The 21058-nt window shown below is 37.1% G+C and overlaps 1 protein-coding gene across 1 annotated transcript; it reads right to left on the bottom strand.

The window, feature by feature from the left end:
• Positions 1–693: 693 nt before the first annotated feature.
• adprh (ADP-ribosylarginine hydrolase) lies at positions 694–10391 on the bottom strand. Its single transcript, XM_036141766.1, has 8 exons — positions 10230–10391; positions 8179–8293; positions 7387–7495; positions 7001–7099; positions 6819–6924; positions 3884–4150; positions 2705–2919; positions 694–886 (listed from the first exon to the last, which is right to left on the bottom strand). Exons 1-8 carry the CDS (start codon positions 10235–10237, stop codon positions 738–740), a joined length of 1068 nt encoding a protein of 355 aa, XP_035997659.1. The 5' UTR covers positions 10238–10391; the 3' UTR covers positions 694–737.
• Between the last annotated feature and the right edge of the window lie 10667 nt (positions 10392–21058).

Below are 21058 nucleotides of genomic sequence, written 5' to 3'. Positions count from 1 at the left end.
TCAGTCACTTAAACAGCATCAGGGGGACTTTAATCTCTGAATATACTTTGTATTCGTAGTATTTTTTTTGTAATATTACAAGTTTATTTTCGTATCCCTTTAGCTTCATTCTCCTGAATTTATTCTCCTAAAGAATAAAAATATTTAAAATAATCTAACCTGGCCCTATTACTCCAGGAGTGAAATAATTCTGCAAACTGTGACTATTCTGGAAATGTTCCCCCTTAATTCTCATAATATGTTTTTCTCATAACATTATCACTTTTGTGTTTGTTTATTCTTACTTTATTGACCTAGGACTTTTTTTCCTCATATTATTAATTTTACCTCTTTAATACTCACCCAAAAAGTCTGTTCCTAAAGGTTCACATGTGACACGGTTTTATGAAATAATGAAGACCACAATGTTTAGATTTAACAAATATATATATATATATATATATATATATATATATATATATATATATATATATATATATATATATATATATATATATATGCAGCTTTACTGTGTCCAGTTTTGCAACATGGCAGATACAAGTAGTGAAATTAGCCCGAATACATTTCCATGCAGCACAGGAATGAGGCATCTTCTCCGATCCACGTTCACAATAACAGAACTCAACTTTTTTCTGCCACATACAATATGGCGGTGACGTTGACGTGCGAACCTGCTCCCTATGACGCGTCTACTCTTATATGATGTCTGTGAGTTTAACGACACGCTCGGTGCCGTCTCAGTGGGACAGGGCGTAGAGCTGCTCCGCGCAGCGCTCCAGTCGGTCCCGGTACTCCAGGTTGCAGTAGTTGCCTTCAGGGACGCCCTTGGTGCCGTAAAGAAGACCCCAACAACAGGCGGCGATCACGGCTGTGCTGTCACTGTCGCCTAAGATGCAACAGGATAAGTAATATTAGAGATAAACCACCTGGTAGGAAATCTGTTTTACAGTGACTCTGCAGTTTGAAGGACTTTCTGTATTCATTGGTGAAGATGGTCATTATTAAACCCTGATGCAAGTAATTGTGAGGAAATGTCACATTTTTAATAAAAGAAAACCTTTTTCAGCTGCTTCAAAGAAATAAAATGTCAGGCTTTCAAATTTTCTTTGTATCATAATTGATTCATTAGACCACGTGTCAAACTTAAGGCCCGTGGGCCAAATCCGGCCCATCAAGGCAATTTATCCGGCCCCCAAGAGCCAAAAAAGGCATATAATGTCATAAAGTAGAGACATATATCCTTTTAAAATGTATAAAGTGGCTGAAACTGCCTCCTGTAACAAATGCTGAAGTTTTTTTTTAACTGTGTAGTAACAGCATCCCGCCACTAGATGTCAGTTTTTCCACAACCCATTAAAACAACCCAGAAATGTCCAAAAGTTTAAAGTGTAACTCACAACAATAATACTTTTTTGCAAATAAACTGCTCAAATGGGCCTAAGGTGCTACTTTTATGTTACTGTGATTTTGTTTTACATTTTTAAGCCATTTACCATTTTATGTGAAATGGAATGAAATTATGAAATCAAAAATAGCTAATCTAACAATTAACAAATAGTTAACATGTTAGTTAACTGTCAGCTTAGCTATTAGGTTAATAACCTAATAGTTAACCTGTAAGGTCATTAACCTAAAAGATAATCTAACAATTAACAAATAGTTAGCCTATTAGGATATTAACCTAATAGCTAATCTAACAGTTAAATAGTTAACCTGTTAGGCATATATCCTTTTAAAATTACTAAAGTGGCTGAAACTGCCTCCTGTAACAAATGCTGAATGTTTTTTATACCTGTGTAGTAACAGCATCCTGCCACTAGATGTCAGTTTTTCCACAACTCATTAAAATAACCCAGAAATGTCCAACAAGTAAAAGTGATGCAGAATGATGAGTTTAAAGTGTAACTCACCCCAATATCAACTTTTTTTTTTTTTTTTGCAGATAAACTGTTCAAATGGGCTACTTTTATGTTACTGTGATTTTGTTTTACATTTTTATGTGAACTGGAATGAAATTATGAAATGAAAGGTATTAACTTGTAACCGGCCCTTTTAATGACTTCATGGTGGCAAAGTGGCCCCAAAATAGAAGCGAGTTTGACACGCCTGCAGTAGACCAAAAAATAAATTTTCCTCATGTTTTCTGCCTTTTTATATAGGGTGTGACATTGACTTAGCTGAAGAGGTCTCAGAAGTATTTGTATCAAAAATGGTACATTTGGAGTTATAGGGTAAAAATAACTAAATATTTAATTGCTAGGAACTAATCTGTATATTAGCCGGGGCAAAAATACTGTGCGTCCTGTTTTCTTAGCCACTCTTCAAAATGGGAAAGACTAGAATGAAGGCAGGACATTTTTACGCGTGACAAAAAAAGCCGGTTACACATTACCAGAGTTTTAAAATGTTAAATGCAAAAGTCAGTGAATTTACAGCACATTACTAGAGGTGATTGGCTTTAGGATATAGGAAACGGTAAAAACCAGAGAATCGTGATGGAAGGACACAGAAAGGAGGGACTGAAGGGCAGGAAAAGGACACGAGGAATGATATGAGGAGAAAAAAGGTGGCAGGAGGGAAACCTGGACAGAAAGCACTAAGAAGAAAAGGAATGTTTAGTGGAGCAAAGTGGAAAGTCAGGAGATACAGAACACTTTTCCATACTCGGGTGAGATCTAATCTAACTCCAAACTTTCTAACAGACCTCCGTGGAAAGCGGCTCTGTTCATCAGCTCCTCCCAGTCCGAGCCGGCGGCCAGCAGGGCGTCCAGCGCTATCATCGGAGCGTCGTGGCCGCTGCGTCCCGCCCAGCCGGACAGACTGAAGCTCTTGTAGGCCTCGTCCCGCTCAGCTGGGCCGTAGGCGGGGGGCCAGAACAAAGGCCCCACCCCGTTAGAGAGGCCCCTCTGATCCAGGTACCTGCACAGCGTTGACACGATTAACTCAGCTGCTGCAACAGTGCAGATGCGTATCTAATAGGGCTGAACAATTAATCGCATTTTCAATATAATCGCGATTTTAAAAAATGCAATTTCCAAATCGCAGAGGTCTGCAATTTTTGGCTATGTAAAAATTAGGGAATTAGACACGTCCATTAGGTGTTGGTAAAATGTTTAAAGTGGGTTTGCCTCCACATGGAAGGGAAGACAGTTGCAGCAGTGAGATATTCTAATTTATTACTTATTTTAGAGTTTATATAATCATATATAGCATTAAGTACAGGTCAATCAGTTAAATACATAGACTTGCCTGTTGGTTGCACTTTATGTTCAACAAGGATTGATGTCCAATTAAATTAAAAGGTGTTCTCTTGAATAATATTCTGATCATTAGAAACATTAAAAGTTCATATTTAAAATAATCCTTGTTTACAAACATCTTTATTTAGAGGCCTTTTTTGTTGCTTGTGGTTAACGCAGAGAAAAGTCAAAATTGCAATTTTGGTTGAAATATATTGTAGGCAGAATGCAATCATTACTGCACCGAGTTTAGATGCTGTGGGTCTTTTAGCAACTAATCTGCACAGCGAGGAAACAAACTGATTTGTTGTTTGTATATATTTAAAAAGACATGATAAATTAAACTGGAAAAAAAAAAAAATCGCATTAAATCGCAATATTAAGAAAAAAAAAATCGCAATTAGATTATTTTCCAAAATCGCTCAGCCCTAGTATCTAATCAATTAGCGTTATCTGTTAATCAATCTCCTCTCAGAGGCTGGAGTTTAGTATTCAAGCATGATCTCTGCAGCTGGACTGAATCTATCAAGGACATTTTAACGCGGCGGGCTGGAAGAATCTGCTGACGTTGCAAAACTGAGCACCACATGTCATCAAGAGGCATAAAAATTAGAAATTTAAAAACAGATTTCAGCAGCTCGCACCACTGCCACTTGTCGGCGAAGTAGCCCCAGTCGCGCTCCGTCTCCTCCACGGCGAAGCCCCGACCCTTAACGATGGTCCTGGCTATGGGGCAGGCCTCGTTGATCAGGCCCAGGCCCCAGGTGGTCGTCGGCCTGCGCTGCACGGCGTACGAGGCGAACAGGGCCGACGCCACGGCGCCCAGGAAGCCCGTGGGGTGAGGGTGGGTCATCCTGCCTGTCTCCACGGCTACAGCCACGAGCGACAGCAGCTGGTCGGGCTTCGGGTACCTGAGGGGAAAACGTGTAGAAGCGCTCAGTCGCCTCGTGTCGCTTTACAAACACAAACCCTGGATGAAGGAGTTTCAGCCGTCTGCTTCACTCTGATAAGATCCAGCCAATCACCGGCCTTCAGAAGTGGCCTAGTTAGTAAAACCTGATCCACAGCTTGGTGGCTAATAGCTAATCTAACAGTTAACTGATAGTTAACCTGTTAGGATATTAACCTAATAGCTAATCTAACAATTAACAAATAGTTAACCTATTAGATTATTAACCCAATAGCTAATCTAACAATTAACAAATAGTTAACCTGTAAGGTCATTAACCTAATAGATAATCTAACAATTAACAAATAGTTAACCTATTAGATTATTAACCCAATAGCTAATCTAACAATTAACAAGTAGTTAACCTGTAAGGTCATTAACCTAATAGATAATCTAACAATTAACAAATAGTTAACCTATTAGATTATTAACCCAATAGCTAATCTAACAATTAACAAATAGTTAACCTGTAAGGTCATTAACCTAATAGATAATCTAACAATTAACAAATAGTTAACCTATTAGATTATTAACCCAATATCTAATCTAACAATTAACAAATAGTTAACCTGTAAGGTCATTAACCTAATAGATAATCTAACAATTAACAAATAGTTAACCTATTAGATTATTAACCCAATAGCTAATCTAACAATTAACAAATAGTTAACCTATTAGGATGTTAACCTAATAGCTAAGCTAATAGTTAACCTGTAACCTAATAGATAATCTAACAATTAACAAATAGTTAACCTATTAGATTATTAACCTAATAGCTAATCTAACAGTTAACAAATAGGTAACCTATTAGGATATTAACATAATAGCTAAGATAATTGTTAACCTGTTAGGTTATTAACTTAATAGCTAAGCTAACAGTTAACTAATATTTAACCTGTAAGGTTATTAACCTAATAGCTAAGCTAACAGTTAACTAATTGTTAACATGTAAGGTTATTAACCTAATAGCTAGTCTAACAATTAACAAATAGTTAACCTATTGGGATATTAACCTAGTAGCTAAGATAACAGCTAACTAATAGTTAACCTGTAAGGTTAATAACCTAATAGTTAACTATTTGGTTATTAACCTAATATTTAACTATTAATAGTCATCTGTTAGGTTATTAATCCAACAGTTAACTATGTTATTAGCATAATAATTATCAGGTTATTAACCTAATAGTTAACTAATAGGTAACTATTAGTTAACTAATAGGTAACCATCGCCACCATCACATCATAACAGTTAACTATCCAGTTATTAACCTAATAGTTATCAGACTATTAACCTAATAGTTAACTATAACTATAATATAGTTAACTATATTAGTTAACTGATAATTAACTATTCGTTAACTATTAGATTAATAACCAGATAGTTAAATAATATTTAGCATTTCCACCCTGAGTTGAAATGCACTTTACAGATTCAGTCAATTTACCATATTTACCATTAATCAGAAAAATGCCGATAATCTTATTCCAGTAATTCAACACAAAATGAAAACTTCTACAGAATTAATGCACATAGAGTGAAACGTGGTTCCCACTGAAATGTGTGTCCCTGAACTGTGCGGTACATCCGGTGGTTCTGCTGAGGTGAATCTCTGGCAATGAACTGGTTTTGCCTAAAACCCTTTAAGGCTGTGGTTATCTCTGTTGCTTGAGTATCTTTTTTAACCAAATGTCTTCCCTCCACCTAATTTTCCAGTAATTATGCACTCTGAGCAGGCAGCTTCTTTAGCAAGGCCCTTTTGTCCCTTTTTTATAGTTAGAACAGTTAAAGGAGCTATAAGTAATACTGACACCTTGTGGCTCAAATCGGTACAACAGCTTGCCAACGCTACAATCTAATATGCCGATTTAATAATAATAATAATAATAATAATAATAATAATACTAATAATAATAATTGAACTTTATTGATCTCACAATGGAGAAATTCACTTCTGCATCTTAACCCATCCCCTTGGGGAGCAGTGGGCTGCCATGTGCGGCGCCTGGGGAGCAGTCTGAGGTTAAGGGTCTTGCTCAGGGACCCAGAGAGCAGGCTGTGGGGATCGAACCGGGTACTTTCATCCTTTTAAACGGTTTGTTGCTGTTGTGAATTTGTACTTCCACAGGAGAGGTATATGATGTCATATTCTGTTCTATTTCTGGTCCGTTCTCATACTGGCTTCCATGTCTGCAGGTGGTTGCTCTTTTGCCAAGATAAAATACCAAATGCTGCTGCTCTGTGTTGGGAACCCTGGGAACTCTCATATGATTGGCCCAGGAACCAGGAAGTAAAAGTAGTTCTGGACCGTACCTCTAGGTTTGAAAGGAGAAAAACGTGACTAAGACATTGTTGATGGAGAGGACCGATTGTTTATAGGGAATGTTACTTCCATCCTGGGTGACAAGTGAGAATGATTTCGGTTGATTTTACATTAAATATCTTACCTATAGCTCCTTTAAATATGACCACCTAAACTGACGGAGATAAATACTGGATCTATGATTTCTCCTGTATGAATGAATAACTTTTTCAAGTATCAGCTCCTTTGTGTTGGTCGGTGGCATAAAGTGTCAATAAAACCCGTTGAAGAAAAATAAAATACATACATCTCCAGAAAGAAGTGTCTTACTTGAGGCCGATGCACATGGACCTCATTGCGGCTCCACAGCCTGTACCGTCGGGGTTATATGGCACTCTGTAGCCCTCTTCTTCCCCAGGCTTCAGCTGGGAAACACCTTAAAGAAAACGTCACAGCTGCACACCTGAGTTTCCAAACAGCAGAGGCGATATAATTCTCTGAAGGAAACGTACCCAGAATGCTTGAAGGCCCTGGTTTCCTCCCGTCCATGTCTTTCATGGCCTCCACGTAGCGAGCAGCCACCTCGTGCAGAAGCTCCTCCCCTGTTTTCCCTAAGAGAACCGAGACGTTTTTGACTTTGAAAGGTGCAACCAAGCTGTGCGCAACGACGCTGCTTCACGTAGCAGCCTAAAAGGTCAAGCTGAATTTCCATTTTTAATTCTGGTCTTGAGCAGAATTTTAATTGACCGGCCAATCAAGGCATGGCTGGAAATTAGATTTAACCTTTAGAGCCGAGGCGCTTTGAAAGGAAGCGCTGTGCTCTGACGAGGTCCGATCGATCCAATCAAATGAGGAGAAACCGGCGAGCTCTGTGGGTTTGCCGAGATGTTGACCTCACCTGTTGCCAGTCCTTCAGCCGTCGCCAGATGCAGAACTGTGTCATCGCTCACCGGCCAATCGGGAAGCTCAACCTTGATGTTCTTCAAACCGCCGAGCTCCTGCAGCTCCTACAGAACCAGGAGAGGACAGAACATAACAATGCTGTAAATAAAAATCTATTAAAAGTTTTTTTTTTTACTGCTCTGAGATAAGCTCCTGCAGTAGGGCTGGGCGATAAATCAATTTAATCGATTAATTCGAATTTACAATTCTTTAAGATTTCATTTTTGGAAAATCTGGATTTTATTTTGCCAATACACTCATTGGGTTTCCATGAAGAGAACAGCATGTGATGCTGAATATATGTTTAGGCAAAATTATTGTCAAAATATTGTTAAGTGGAAACTTTTTTTACCATAATACGAGGTACTTCATTTACATATTTACTTTTTTTAACTTAGTTTGTAGTTCACAAGTGCAGTGAAGCCTGTTCTTACCTCAATGTGTAATACCACTAGCAGCAAATGTTTTGTTATATTTTCATTGTTTATAATGGCACGGCTGCCATCTTGTTTTACAAGCATGTTTCACAGCTTGTTTTTAGTTGCACTTTGAATTCAGGTCAACTCCCTGACGAAATGATTGACATAAAAGCAAGGTTTTAAAATAATTTCTTTTTATGAAACAAAAAGGAGGAAAAAATCGATTAATCGGATTTGGTATGATAATGAGATTTATTTTTTAATCCATATCGCCCAGCCCTATCCTGCAGACACAGGCCTTAATCTTACTATGGCGTTGCAGCACTGACCTGGTGAATAGCTGGCCCAGACTCATTGTACTCCCAGAGCTGGTTCCTGTAGCCCAGAGCATCACCGGCACCACTCAGCACCATGGCTGCCTTGTAATGCTCCACTGTGGCAAATCTGCAGGTACAACAGGACGATATTGCAGGCGAAGCTGCTGTAAATCAATAGATCTTCATAGATGCATCCTGTGTTTTTACTAAAATAAACATTGAGACACTTGTTTATTAAAGACGTGCTGGTCAGGCTGACCCTCCATCCCTCTATGTAATATCGTTGTATGTACCTGGTATGTATAATGACAAATAAAGCACTTTAAATTACTTTATTAGATTCATTACACTCAGAGTAAACCCCCCACCCCACTATTTGGGTGCCCACCAAAATGCCTGGGTTTGATAACTGACAGAGATTAATTATCACACCAGATCCAATTAGAAAAACAACCAACTTCACCATCACCAGTACCCCTTTAAAACCAAGTACTACAACAGCTAAAACTACTTCTTAACCCCTCTACATATGTTTTTTTTTAAATCTATGTAAATACAAGTATGATTAAAAAGGAAGAGCAACTGAATAAAATAGTATTTTAAATGCAGCTCATTGGAAGGTTGTGCTGAGGCTTGATGGCATGACATGTGGTCCTTGGGGGCTACGTGGTGCCCGCGGGCCCCATGTTGGTGACTCCTGCCCTGGACCATTAAGTCACATTTACAACACAAAAAAATAGTAAATCATAAGTTAACATTTTTAATGAATGGGTCTCTGCTTAAAATGCAGTGAGCCAACATGCACACGACCTGCAGCCCCCCCAGCTCCACCCCTGGTGGTAAAGAATCTGGCTTTTTAAAGAGTCTTGCATGTGGAAAATTGAGTGGAAGGAAAAAGTCTAGCAGGAAAAAAAATCCAAATTACTCTGCTGGGATTAAAGTAAATATTGCAATTCACTACTTCATCGGTACTGTGTCATACGAACCTGTACTGACTTTTGAACTACAAGAATCCAAGCTCACGTTAACTTTACATAATATACATATGTTTTTATTGCTTTTGTCATTTTTAAATCTATGTAAATACAAGTATGATTAAAAAGGAAGAGCTACTGAATAAAATAGCATTTTAAATGCAGCACACTGCAGGATTGTGCTATTTTTTTTTTTTATTTTTTTTTTTTGGAAAGGTGTGAGGGCACCACATATGGTCCTTGGGGGCTACGTGGTGCCCGCGGGCCCCATGTTGGTGACTCCTGCCCTGGACCATTAAATCACATTTACAGCACAAAAAATAGGAAATCATAACTTAATATTTTTAATGAATGTGTCTCTGCTTAAAATGCAGTGAGCCAACATGCACACAACTTGCAACCCCCCTAGCTCCGCCCCTGGTGGTAAAGAAGTTGGCTGTTTAAAGAGTCTTGTATGTGGAAAGTTGAGTGGAAGGAAAAAGTTTATCGGGAAAAAACATTAAAAATTACTCCGCAGGGATTAAAGTAAATGTTGCAATTCATTTGGAAGTCCCAGAGTCTGGGGAAGGAGCAGAGTGGCTGAAAATCCACAATACTTTAAGTAAAGTTTCCACAGTAAGTCGTAATTCTGGGGTGCCATGTTTTCTGCTGGTTCTGGTCCACTGGGGTTTTATTAACTCCAAAGTCTGAGCACACACCTATCAGGAAATTTAAGAGCAGATCACACTTCCTGTTGACAAGCTTTATAAAAGGTGGTGATTTATTTTTCTGGTGTGACCGGCACCAGACCCCACACGGCCAAGAATCCACGCAGTGTTGTCCAGATTCTGGGTGCCGCGCGTGAGGAGGTCCGGTCCAATGTTTATATTTAACTCTCGGTACATTAGAGCAGATTTGGGTCGTTTGCCTCGGGGTTTCTATCGCGCAGGCACAAACAGAAACTACTCATTATAATCAAATAATGGTTATGAATCAAAAATTTATTATGGCGTGCGAGGATTCCCGGTGAGAATGAATAAATATGAAGTTACGGTGCGGCGCTGTTAGGGATTATCGCACAGAAACGCCGCCATACGGCAGCAGCCTCACCGGTCCATTGCGGAGCGTTGTTCCCCGAAATCAGACCTCAGTAGGCGGACAGCCAGTCCAGTTGACACCGCGGCTGCGGCCCTGCGGTCACACAAGCCTCCACTCCACTAACAAACAGCCAAGCCAGCCCCCCACGAGGCGTTTTCTATGGCGCATGCACACTAATCATTACGGTAAGCAAGGTTACGGCCCATTTTCAAAATAAAAGCATGCCAAATAACCAAACCAAAAGAAAACTACTTAAACCCACATGGGAAATTAATAGTATATTTTAGAATCCCTAATGATCATTCCTGAATTTATTAAAATGTTAATATTTTTCCAACAATTTAGGATTAATACATGTGAAAACATTAGATCAACATATTTGGCTTGTAAAGGAACATTATTGTCCAGGTTGAGAGCACACCGCTTAGAGATATCACTGTAAAAATCTGTACCACATATGGTTATCAAGAAGTGTTGATAAAAAGCTTTATCCATAGATTTTCATATGAGTATTTTCATAATTATGTGGGTATGTCCCAAAAATGGGAACTTTATCACATAATCTTTTTAAAGAATAAACTATCATATAACCTTAAATGATTTTCGTTCCAGATTAACAATTCAACATTTAGAGATAATGCTCAAAAAATGTAATCTAGTGATGTGTATTTTCAAAATTAATTATAAGCTCGCTATACTGATAATAATTAGTCATTAAAACCATGTCATCCCAAAATGACTGAGCTAAAATTTGTTTAGCTCCCTGTCCATAGATGTCTCTGGTTTCATCCTATATGTAATTTCAAAACCAAAGCCCCGCCAATATAAGATAAGATAAGAGATAAGATGATCATGTGACATCGTATAAGCAACAGAAGGTGCACAAAGGAGGAAAAGATGTATGAGGTGGATGGGAAAAAAATAAAATATCAAAATATCAAATAGTTATTGCACAGTTATTGCAGTGTACAGGATTATTGCACAGGTTATTGCACTAAACATGGGGAGGTTGCCTGAATGCACCATGTTTAAATTTTTTTTAGAAGATTGTTGATATAATTTATTAGCTAGATTTTCATATTTTAGTTTAAATAAGGAAAATTAATATCGGAGTGCCCTCAGAAAGTGTATTTTAGAGGGTTTTAAATACGTGTTTTGGTGATTATGGTCGACCAAGATGCATTCTTTTATTTTGATATTATAATACCGTAATACTCAGTACTGCTGCGACACTAACTATCAGGTTTAACGTTTTTTATTAATTTATTATCTGTAACTCAGAAACACCAAAGTCTTTATTCCAAACACATAAAGCTACCAGGCATCCTTCTACAATACAGTCGACAGTCAAGATAACGGAAGCGCTAAAAATGTGCGTGCTAAAAATAATTGACCAATAAACTTTGCAGAGCTGAGACATGGAGAATTTTTATTTTTTTATCTCTTATGTTAGGTTGAGTTGGCCTACTGGTTGGAAATACTGAGTCCTTCAATAAAAAAGTATGTAGGCAGACTGGTTCACATTGATGCTTAAAGGTGACAGTAGCTCACATCCAAAACCTGCCCAACTAAAAGAAAAACAGCCCAAATTCAACTCCTGTTAAAAGTGTCGATATGAAAAACACATAATAAAGAACACGGCATCAGCACACAACTGCAATAAAGCAAAGAAAAAACGTTCCACATACAGGCTCCCCACAAAATGTGCAATCAGGGAACAAAATAACCTACAAAGATCACTTACTCAATGCTGTCGTCCTCGCAACCGGCAACATTACAAAGTTATCAATAGCCTCCCATCATGAATGGTAAATATCACTTAATATAACTTTAAAACTTTAAAAATAAATTTAAGTTTATCAGTTGAACTCTTGACCTCAATTTGGGGCGTTTGCATTAAGCAATAGCATTTTATAACGACACTTGATTAACCAATGGCTATTAATCATCTATGATGCAGGTTCCACACATTCTAGACATTTCAAAAATGAATTAAGGGATAAGATAAATACATGGAAACATAATTTTAATAAAATATACAAGTTATTTTTACTTTTCTGACTCACAACGACAACTATTTTTGATAGATTTTTTCCTATGAATACTTTCTAAAAACTTGCCAAATGTTGCCCAATTTTTAACAACCTGCCCGAAGCTATTTTTTCTCCAGCCCAGCGTGTTCAGAAGAAGCCCAATGGGGTGGAAACCGGCAACACGGTGGGTCGCAGCAGTAGGAGAGCACCGAGGGGCCACTTCAGTGAGCTGAGAATAGAAAACTGTGGCTACAGGCTCAACAAAACTGCCCAATAAGAGATTGTTAAAAATGTTTTAATGGATCTCAATTTCTGCTGCACCTCTCAGAAGGTCGGGACGGAATATGTGTAAAATTGTGTAAAAAGCATGCACCCATCCTGCATTGTATCAACGGTTCAGGCCTCTGGTGGGGATGTAATTCTGGTGGGGATATTTTCTTTGCACACTTAGGACCCATTTTGCACAATTTAATCGGCAAGCCCACCTTTACATGCCTGCTGAGCACGTCCCCCCCTTTTATGACCACAGTGTTTCTATTCAGCAGAAGCAATCACGAAGCTCAAATCACCTCTAATTGTTTTCTTAAACACGACAATTAGCCTCTTTTGTACCGATCGCCTCCTCAGTCAGCAGAATAAAACCAGCAGAGCACCTCTAAGATGTGGCGGAACAACAAAGTGACATCGTGGTTGTGCAGCTGACAAACCTACGTCACAAAGAAGTCTAACTGTTCTGAAGGCTAAAGGCGGTCTGACCCAGTCCTCACAGGGTGTACCTAATAAAGTGGCCAGATAAAGTATGTTGTGAACTGATGTCTAACCTTGTTGGGGAAACTGTACTTGTTATTCCACAGAGATTGCTTCTTTTTTCTTTATTGAGCAGAACAACCTATAATTAGGTCGGGGTACAGTGGTTGGAGCATCATTTATGGATTTGATGGATTTTAGGATGTTAATGGAGTACGTTGGTGAAGGTTCTCAGTCATCCAGGTCATGATCATTCCAAAAAAAGTTAAAAAACAAAACAACTGGACTTTTTTCCAAAGTTTGAAGATGTTTTGCTTCCCATCCACACAGCTTTCTCAATTCAAATGTCTGGATTAGTATGGAAATTGAACCGAAACTGGTCCACCCCTTCGCAATGGGGAGTCGTTAAGGTCATTATTTGCCTGGAAATACGAGGTGGACCAGTTTCGGTTCAATTTGCATGTTATCTAAGCCATAATGATGCTTTTTTGGGCAATAATATAAAGCTTGGAACTCCACATTACTCCAGACATTTGAATTGAGACAGCTTTCTGGATAGGAAGCGAAACGTCTTCAAACTTCGGGAAAAAAGTCCAGTTGCTTTTACTTTTTTTTGGAATGTTAATGCCGTACGTTTAAGGTCTGTCATTTCTTGTGAATTGTGTATAACGTGTTGTCATAAGTGGCAAGAAATCATCAGCTTGAGAAATTAATGCAGGCGTGCCGCAAGGCTCAGTTCTTAGCCTACTTGTGTTCTGTTCATATATACGTATATAAAGGTGTCAGGGTTTGGGTCTTGTGTTGCTTGTTGTGTTACTCTGGGTGGCCACTGGATGACGAAGCTGAGCTGGTTTCAACTCATACATTAAGTTTACTGTATGAGTTGAAATATATCTGCCTTCTCACCTCTGTTCCATCTCTCCAGTGCGTTCCTGTCCTCCCTGGTCCCGGTGAAGTTCCTGTGGGTCAAGATGATTTTCTCAAAAGAAACAAACCGATCAACTTTTTGATCTCTTGAGAGTTTGTCTTGCACTTTGGTCAAAAGCTTGAACAAGTATATGACAAAAGGTTTTGCTATATTTGTTCCTGGATTTCCAGATGTATGCAGACAATACACTTTTGTAGATTATCTACTGATCAGGACACTGCATGTATTTTAACACAGTTGTCACAACTTTTGGAGTCTTTTGCAGCACGTTTTGAAAACCTGTGTCTTATGTTGAATGTTAAGAACAATGTGTCAGTTTCTGTCACATTTAGACTTAATCACATCAGGTTTATGCATCAGAACAATAATCCAATAATCAACACAAACAACGACAAAAAAACCAAAGGTGCTGGTCGAAAACCCTCATAACTAAACACTTAAGGGCAGTTCTTGCTGGAATGGATGGTGTAACCAGTCATTAAGTTTTAGGAGCAATAACACATTAAGCCAGATTGGTTTGGGAGCGTTTATCCCTTAATAAACCATCTGTTAACCGCTTCTTGTATTTATTTAGGATATCTTTGGCTGATGTTGAACATATTTTGGTGAGCTGAAACTCTGCTGCATATGTACCAGAAGTGGAAGCAGAAAGATATTTATCGAGGATGCAGGGATTTTAAGTCTGGTAGTGGCTTTGTCAAAAAAAAAAAAAAATATATATATATATCATAAAGCAAGCAGACCCATCCCTGTGATGTGCAGATTACACAGAAACAATAGATGCAGTTAGGGGAAAGGCATTATTGTTTATGAACTATAATAAAACTGCACACGAAAGAGACAACGGTAATAAAAAGGATTTTATGTGGTTCAATTCATTACTTCTTTAATTTTTTATTTATTTTAAAAGGTTCACCACAACCTTTCAGCACCATAAAGGTTAAATCAACTCTTCCTCACAGTGTTTAAAATGATAGACACTAAACCAAAGGGCTAATTATTAACAGATTAGCTTAACTCTCCATTGCATACTGAACCAATCTCCCACATGAATGCGTTTCAATGCCCACAGCTTACGTCAGTTTTCAATAAAATCCATGTTATTGTCCAAAGTCTCAGTGAGATCTGTTAGTTCATGCAGGTCACCGGCACTGTGAGGTGCTGGGTAAAGGTGTTAGAACAAAAAAAAAAAACTACAATGTGTGAACACCTGTCCCTATATGTTTTACAATGTGAATAATTACAGACCTATTTATATGCTCACACATTGGGTCTGCCGTTAATGACCAGCGTTCTTCAGTCGGTAGAGTTAAGTGGGAGGTGTTTATTCAGCTTTTATAACCTTAATGTGCCACTGAAACATGGCGCTGCCCACAACGAGTTTAATTTTAACTCCGGTTTTAAAGATTTGGTTGTTAACCTTTGTGTTGATGTTATTAGAAAACGAGGAAAAGATGACAAAAACAACGGGAAGAAGAAAAAGGGTTGATGCTTTTGTTCAATTCAGAGGAAAGCAGGAGGAAACAGTCATGTCTTATCATATTTTTTCATAACAAGGAAACACAACACAGGTAAATGTGATCATTGTGGGGAGAATGAAAACACAGAACCTGTTTTAGTAAATGCCAAAAATACAGCCATTAAAGAACTCCACTGATTAACAGTCTAACTTTAGAGCCCGTTAAGTTATTACATAGAAAATCTAGAATCTGAGCGACAGTTGGCGGATTTCAGGAGGTTTTTGTTGTTGTTTCGAGCGTCGCTGCGGTTCTCCCTCCACACCAGCTGGTGGCGTAACGCGCCAGTTTGCCGCTGCATGTAAAGACAGACGAAGAAGAAGAAGAAGCGAAGGACTGGGTTGGAGAGGAGGATTACGAGCGGAGTGAGAAGTTGGTAGGAGCTGAGAATTGTTTGGCGGATTGCATAAACTGTACATTGAATGTAGCTTTATGGCTTCCACATCAGGTGGAAATAGTGGAGAAGAAATGGAGTGGATGATGTCTAGGTCTGCAAGGAGAAAGCGAGAAATGAGGCAAAGACAGGAAAGAGATAGAAGTTGGTCAGATGGGAGTGAGATTAGAGAGGAAAGAAGTAAAAAGACAAAAACAAATACAAGCCCGGGAAAACAAGTGCAGGGAGAGAGAGCAAATGGGGAGGAGGAGTGGAAAGTTACAGTCGAGTTCAAAGAAGAGGGAGGACATTTACATCCGGTTAAACTAACTAAAGCAATAGAGAAAGAAATTGGACAAATCAAGTCAGCCAGGATTATGAATAATAGAAAGATATTAATTTATGCTGTTAGTAAAAAACAACAAGAACAGATTCTCAAAATGACAAATTTGGTAGGTGAGAGAGTCAAAACATTCATCCCTGGCGCAGCTGCAAGATTAAGAGGAGTGATTACAGGTGTTCCAATTGACATGACAGTTGATGAAATCAAACAAGAGATTAAAGGAGGCAAAGTTGTTGAAGCTACAAGGATAAAACATAAAAGGGATGGAGTTGTTAAAGACACCATGGCAGTAATATTGCAGTTTGAGAATGTTGTTCCAGAATCTGTGCAGATCGGATACATAAACTTCAGGGTCAGAGAATACATTCCCAATCCAATAAGATGTTTTATTTGTCAGAGAATGGGTCATGTAGCTAAGGAATGCAAAGGGAAAATAAGGTGTGCAAGATGTGGAGGTTCGCATGAGTATGGAAAATGTGAGAAAGACGCCAAAGTTAAATGCTGTAATTGTGGAGGAGAACACAGTGCAGCATATGGTGGGTGCATAGTACAGAGGGAAGCAAGGCAAGCACAAAGAATAAAAATAACAGAGAAGGTGTCATATGCTGAGGCATTAAGGAAAGTTAGAAAAGAAAGTATAAATAACTTGGGAAATAAAGAAACAATTCAAGAAGTTTTAAATCAGGAAAATAAATCACAAAGAAAGGAAAAGCAAACCATTGTCAGTTCAACAGATGAAAGTAATGTATGTAAACACAAATGTAATGTGGATAAAAATACAATGGTGGTGAAAAAAGATAATTTTGTGGCATTTATCTGTCACATTATAAATGTTACAGTGCAAATGAAGAAGAAAAGTGATAAAATCAAAACGGTTGTAGAAGCAGCAGGAAGGTTTCTAGACATGAAAGAGGTCCAAGCAGACCAAATACACAAACTTCTGAGTACAGTTGGAAATGATCAAGAAAAGGATTAAAAAAAAAAAAAAAAAAAAAAAAAAAAAAAAAAAAAAAAAAAATGGTCATACATATTCTTCAATGGAATGCTAGGAGTCTTATAGTAAATGGTCAAGAATTAAAAAAATATATACATAAATTAGAAATAGTTCCAGATGTTATTTGTGTTCAGGAAACGTGGTTAAAACCATCTTTGGATTTTAAAATTCCTGGGTACAGTTCTGTAAGAAGAGATAGGAGAAACAACAGTAATGGAGGAGGTTGTGCAACTTTCATTAAAGATGGATTGGCATATAGAGAACATCAAGTTCCTGGGCAGTATGAATGTGTAAGTGTAGAAATATTTAATTTGGAAAAAATTGGTAATATTAGGATTTTCAACTACTATAATCCATGTAAAAAGTTGGAAAGTGAGGTATTTAATAAAATTTCAGGATCAATAACGAGAAGAGAAGTTTGGTGTGGGGATTTCAATGCACATAATAGCCTATGGGGAAGCAGACAGACGGATAATAATGGTAAAATAGTGGAAGAAATAATGGATGAAAGGTCACTGGTGTGTCTTAATAATGGACAAGGAACAAGAATTGACATATATAAAGGTACTTTATCATGTCTTGACTTAACATTAGTATCCAATTCGATAGTTAGTTCTTGTAATTGGGGTGTGAGGGAAGAATCCACAATAGGAAGTGATCACTATCCTGTTAGTACAATCATTAAAGATAATTTATTTAAACAAGATGAATTAAAAATAACAAGATGGTGTTTTAATAAAGCTAAGTGGCAAATTTTTAATACAATATGTGAGCAAACAAGTCATTTAGTAACATTAAAAGGAAATATAGATGAGTGTACTAAACAGGTAACGGAACATATACTTAATGCTGCAGAAATAAGTATTCCAAAAACAATTATTAAAGGGAAGAAAAAAATTGTGCCATGGTGGAATGAGGATTGTAGCAGAGTGATTAAAGAACGAAATAAAGCTTTTAAAAATCTACAGAAAAATTTAACAGGAGAAAATCTTATTAAATATAAGAAGAAAAGGGCAGAGGCTCGTAAAATAATCAAAGAGGCTAAGAAGGAAACTTGGAGAAATTATTGTTCTTCCATAGGAGCAGAAGTAAAACTACAAAATGTTTGGAAAATGTTTAAGAAAATGGGTGGGAATAGAAGTCAAGTTAAAATTCCAGCATTGGTTAGAGGTCAAGAAATTGTGGTATTAAATAAAGATAAGGCAGATGTTTTGGGTGAGGCTTTTGCAGCAGTGCATAGTGGGGAGCATTTAGGAAATATACATAGAAATCAAAAAGAACAAAAATTAAAAGAATATAATGATATTTATAAAAAGAAAGATAGATCGGTTTCAGCATTAGATGAAGAAATAAGTATGAATGAAATAAAAACAGTTATTAAAGATACTGGATATTCAGCTCCAGGGGAGGATAATTTATGCTATGCAATGTTTAGAAGGTTACCGGAAGCAACATTAAATTTAATATTACAATTTTTTAATAAAATTTGGAGAGAAGGTGAAGTTCCAAAGAAATGGAAAACTGCAATAATCCTCCCATTTAATAAACCAGGAAAAGATTCTTCAGATCCAAATAATTACAGACCAATAGCATTGACATCTCACTTATGTAAATGGATGGAGAAAATATTAGTAAAAAGATTGGGGTATATGTTAGAGCAGAGGCAGATAATAAGTAGTTATCAATGTGGATTCAGAACAGGAAAGTCTACTATGGATGCATTAGTGAGAATTAGTAATGATATAGAAAAAGGATTAAAAATGAAAGAATTGATAGTAGCAGTATTCTTTGACATTGAAAAAGCGTATGACTCAATGTGGAGGGAAGGTTTATTGATAAAGTTGGAAAATATGGGAATAGGGGGAAGAATGTATAACTGGATAGCAAGTTTCTTTACAGAAAGGAAAATTAGAGTTAAAGTTGGGGATGAATACTCAAGAGATTTTAAAGTAGAAAACGGCACTCCTCAAGGAAGTGTAATTAGTCCTTTACTTTTTAACATTATGATTAATGATATATTTTTAAATCTAGATGAATGCATTAAATCAGCACTTTATGCAGATGATGGAGCTATATGGATGAGGGGAAGGAATGTCACACATTTAGCAAAAAATATTAAAAGAGCTGTTAATAAAATAGAAAAATGGTCATATGAATGGGGATTTAAATTGTCGGTAAGTAAATCCTGTTATATGATTTTTACTAATAAAAGGAATATTGATATAGGAGAGATAAAGTTATATGATCAACCTATAAAAAGAGTAGATGAATTCAAATATTTAGGATTATGGCTAGATCGTTCATATACATGGAAAACGCATATTAAGCAGCTAGAAACAAAATGTAAGAAAGTAATAAATCTCATGAAAGCAGTGGCTGGGAATGATTGGGGGGCTGATAAGCAGTCATTATTGAATATATATAGAGCTCTTATGAGATCAGCTATAGATTATGGTTGTATAGTATATGAAGCAGCAGCAAAAACATCATTACAAATTACAGATAAATTACAATATAGGGCATTAAGAATAGCTACTGGAGCAACTAAGACTACCCCTATTAACGCTCTTTTAGTAGAGGCTGGAGAAACTCCGTTAGAAATAAGACGGGTCAGAATATCACTGTCATATTGGATCAGAGTTAAAAGCAGTAGTGAAGGAAATCCAGCAAAAAGCATAATAAAGAATTGTTGGGAATATTCTAAATTCACAAGAAAGGGATTTGGATGGAATGTGAATGAATGGGCAAAAATGTATGAGCTGGAGGATAAGACATTCTCACAAAATAATCCAATTAGTGCTGTGCCACCATGGTTGTTTCCAGAAACAAAAGTTGACTTAAAAATACATGAAATGAAAAGAGAATGGAAACATAATGAAGTCGGGGTTAAATCTAGCATATATATTAGACAATCATTTTATAGTTTTTTAAAAATATACACAGACGGGTCAAAAAATTCAAAGGGAAATGTGGGTATAGGGATATTTATCCCAGAGTTTAATATTTGTATATGTGAAAGATTAACAGACCTTTTATCTATATACACAGCAGAAATGGTTGCAATTATTTTTAGTTTACAGTGGGTGGAGGAGGTTAGACCGGATAGGGTGGTAATTTGTACAGATTCAAAAGCTGCAATAGAAAGCATTCATTCAGGAGGAAATAGTAGGAAAGACCTGGTAATAGAAATTTATCAGAGTTTATATAGGTTATATAGGTATGGAATAGAGGTTCAGTTCTGTTGGGTACCGGCACATGAAGGGGTGAAAGGAAATGAAACAGCAGATAAGCTAGCAAAAAAGGCTTTAGGAAAGCAGAATAAAGATCAGATTTCATTTGGGAAAAGGGAAGGTAAATCAATAATTAAAAAGAAAGAAACAGAAATATGGCAAAAAATATGGGATGAAGATGAGAAAGGAAGAAGATTATATAGGGTTCAAAAATCTGTAATATGTAAAAATTATGGAAAAAGAAGCAGAAGGGAAGAGATAATTTTTACTAGACTAAGAACTGGACACACATACTTGAATGAGTTTTTGTATATAATAGGGAAGAGAAATAATGATATATGTGAGGGTTGTGCAGAAAAAGAAAATGTGGATCATGTTTTGATGAATTGTATTAAATATGCAATGGAAAGAGAGAGGATGAGGAAAGTAATTATGGAAACAGGGAGAGATTGGAGTATTAAAGGAATTTTAGGGACAGATGGTGATAGGGAAGAAAATATGGAAATTAATAAAGCATTGTTTTTATTTTTACATAACACAAAATTAAAAAATAGAATATAGTAGGTGGAACCATAGAGCTACACACTCATGTACAGTAGGTGGCGGTATGCACCTATAAGTTGTTTGCAATCCGCCAATAAAAGGAAAAGAAGAAGAAGAAGAAGAAGAAGAAGAA

The sequence above is a fragment of the Fundulus heteroclitus genome, chromosome 10 (genome assembly GCF_011125445.2).
Source record: "Fundulus heteroclitus isolate FHET01 chromosome 10, MU-UCD_Fhet_4.1, whole genome shotgun sequence".
In the NCBI taxonomy this organism is placed as follows: Eukaryota; Metazoa; Chordata; class Actinopteri; order Cyprinodontiformes; family Fundulidae; genus Fundulus; species Fundulus heteroclitus.
Note: the sequence above shows the minus strand (reverse complement) of the source record. Positions and strands in the feature narration are given on the sequence as shown.

Coding starts and splice junctions, on each gene's coding strand:
- adprh (XM_036141766.1), bottom strand. Junction 2,920..3,883: donor TTCGCCGACAAGTGGCAGTG/GTGCGAGCTGCT, acceptor AACGCTGTGCAG/GTACCTGGATCAGAGGGGCC. Junction 887..2,704: donor CAGAGCCGCTTTCCACGGAG/GTCTGTTAGAAA, acceptor GTTGCATCTTAG/GCGACAGTGACAGCACAGCC.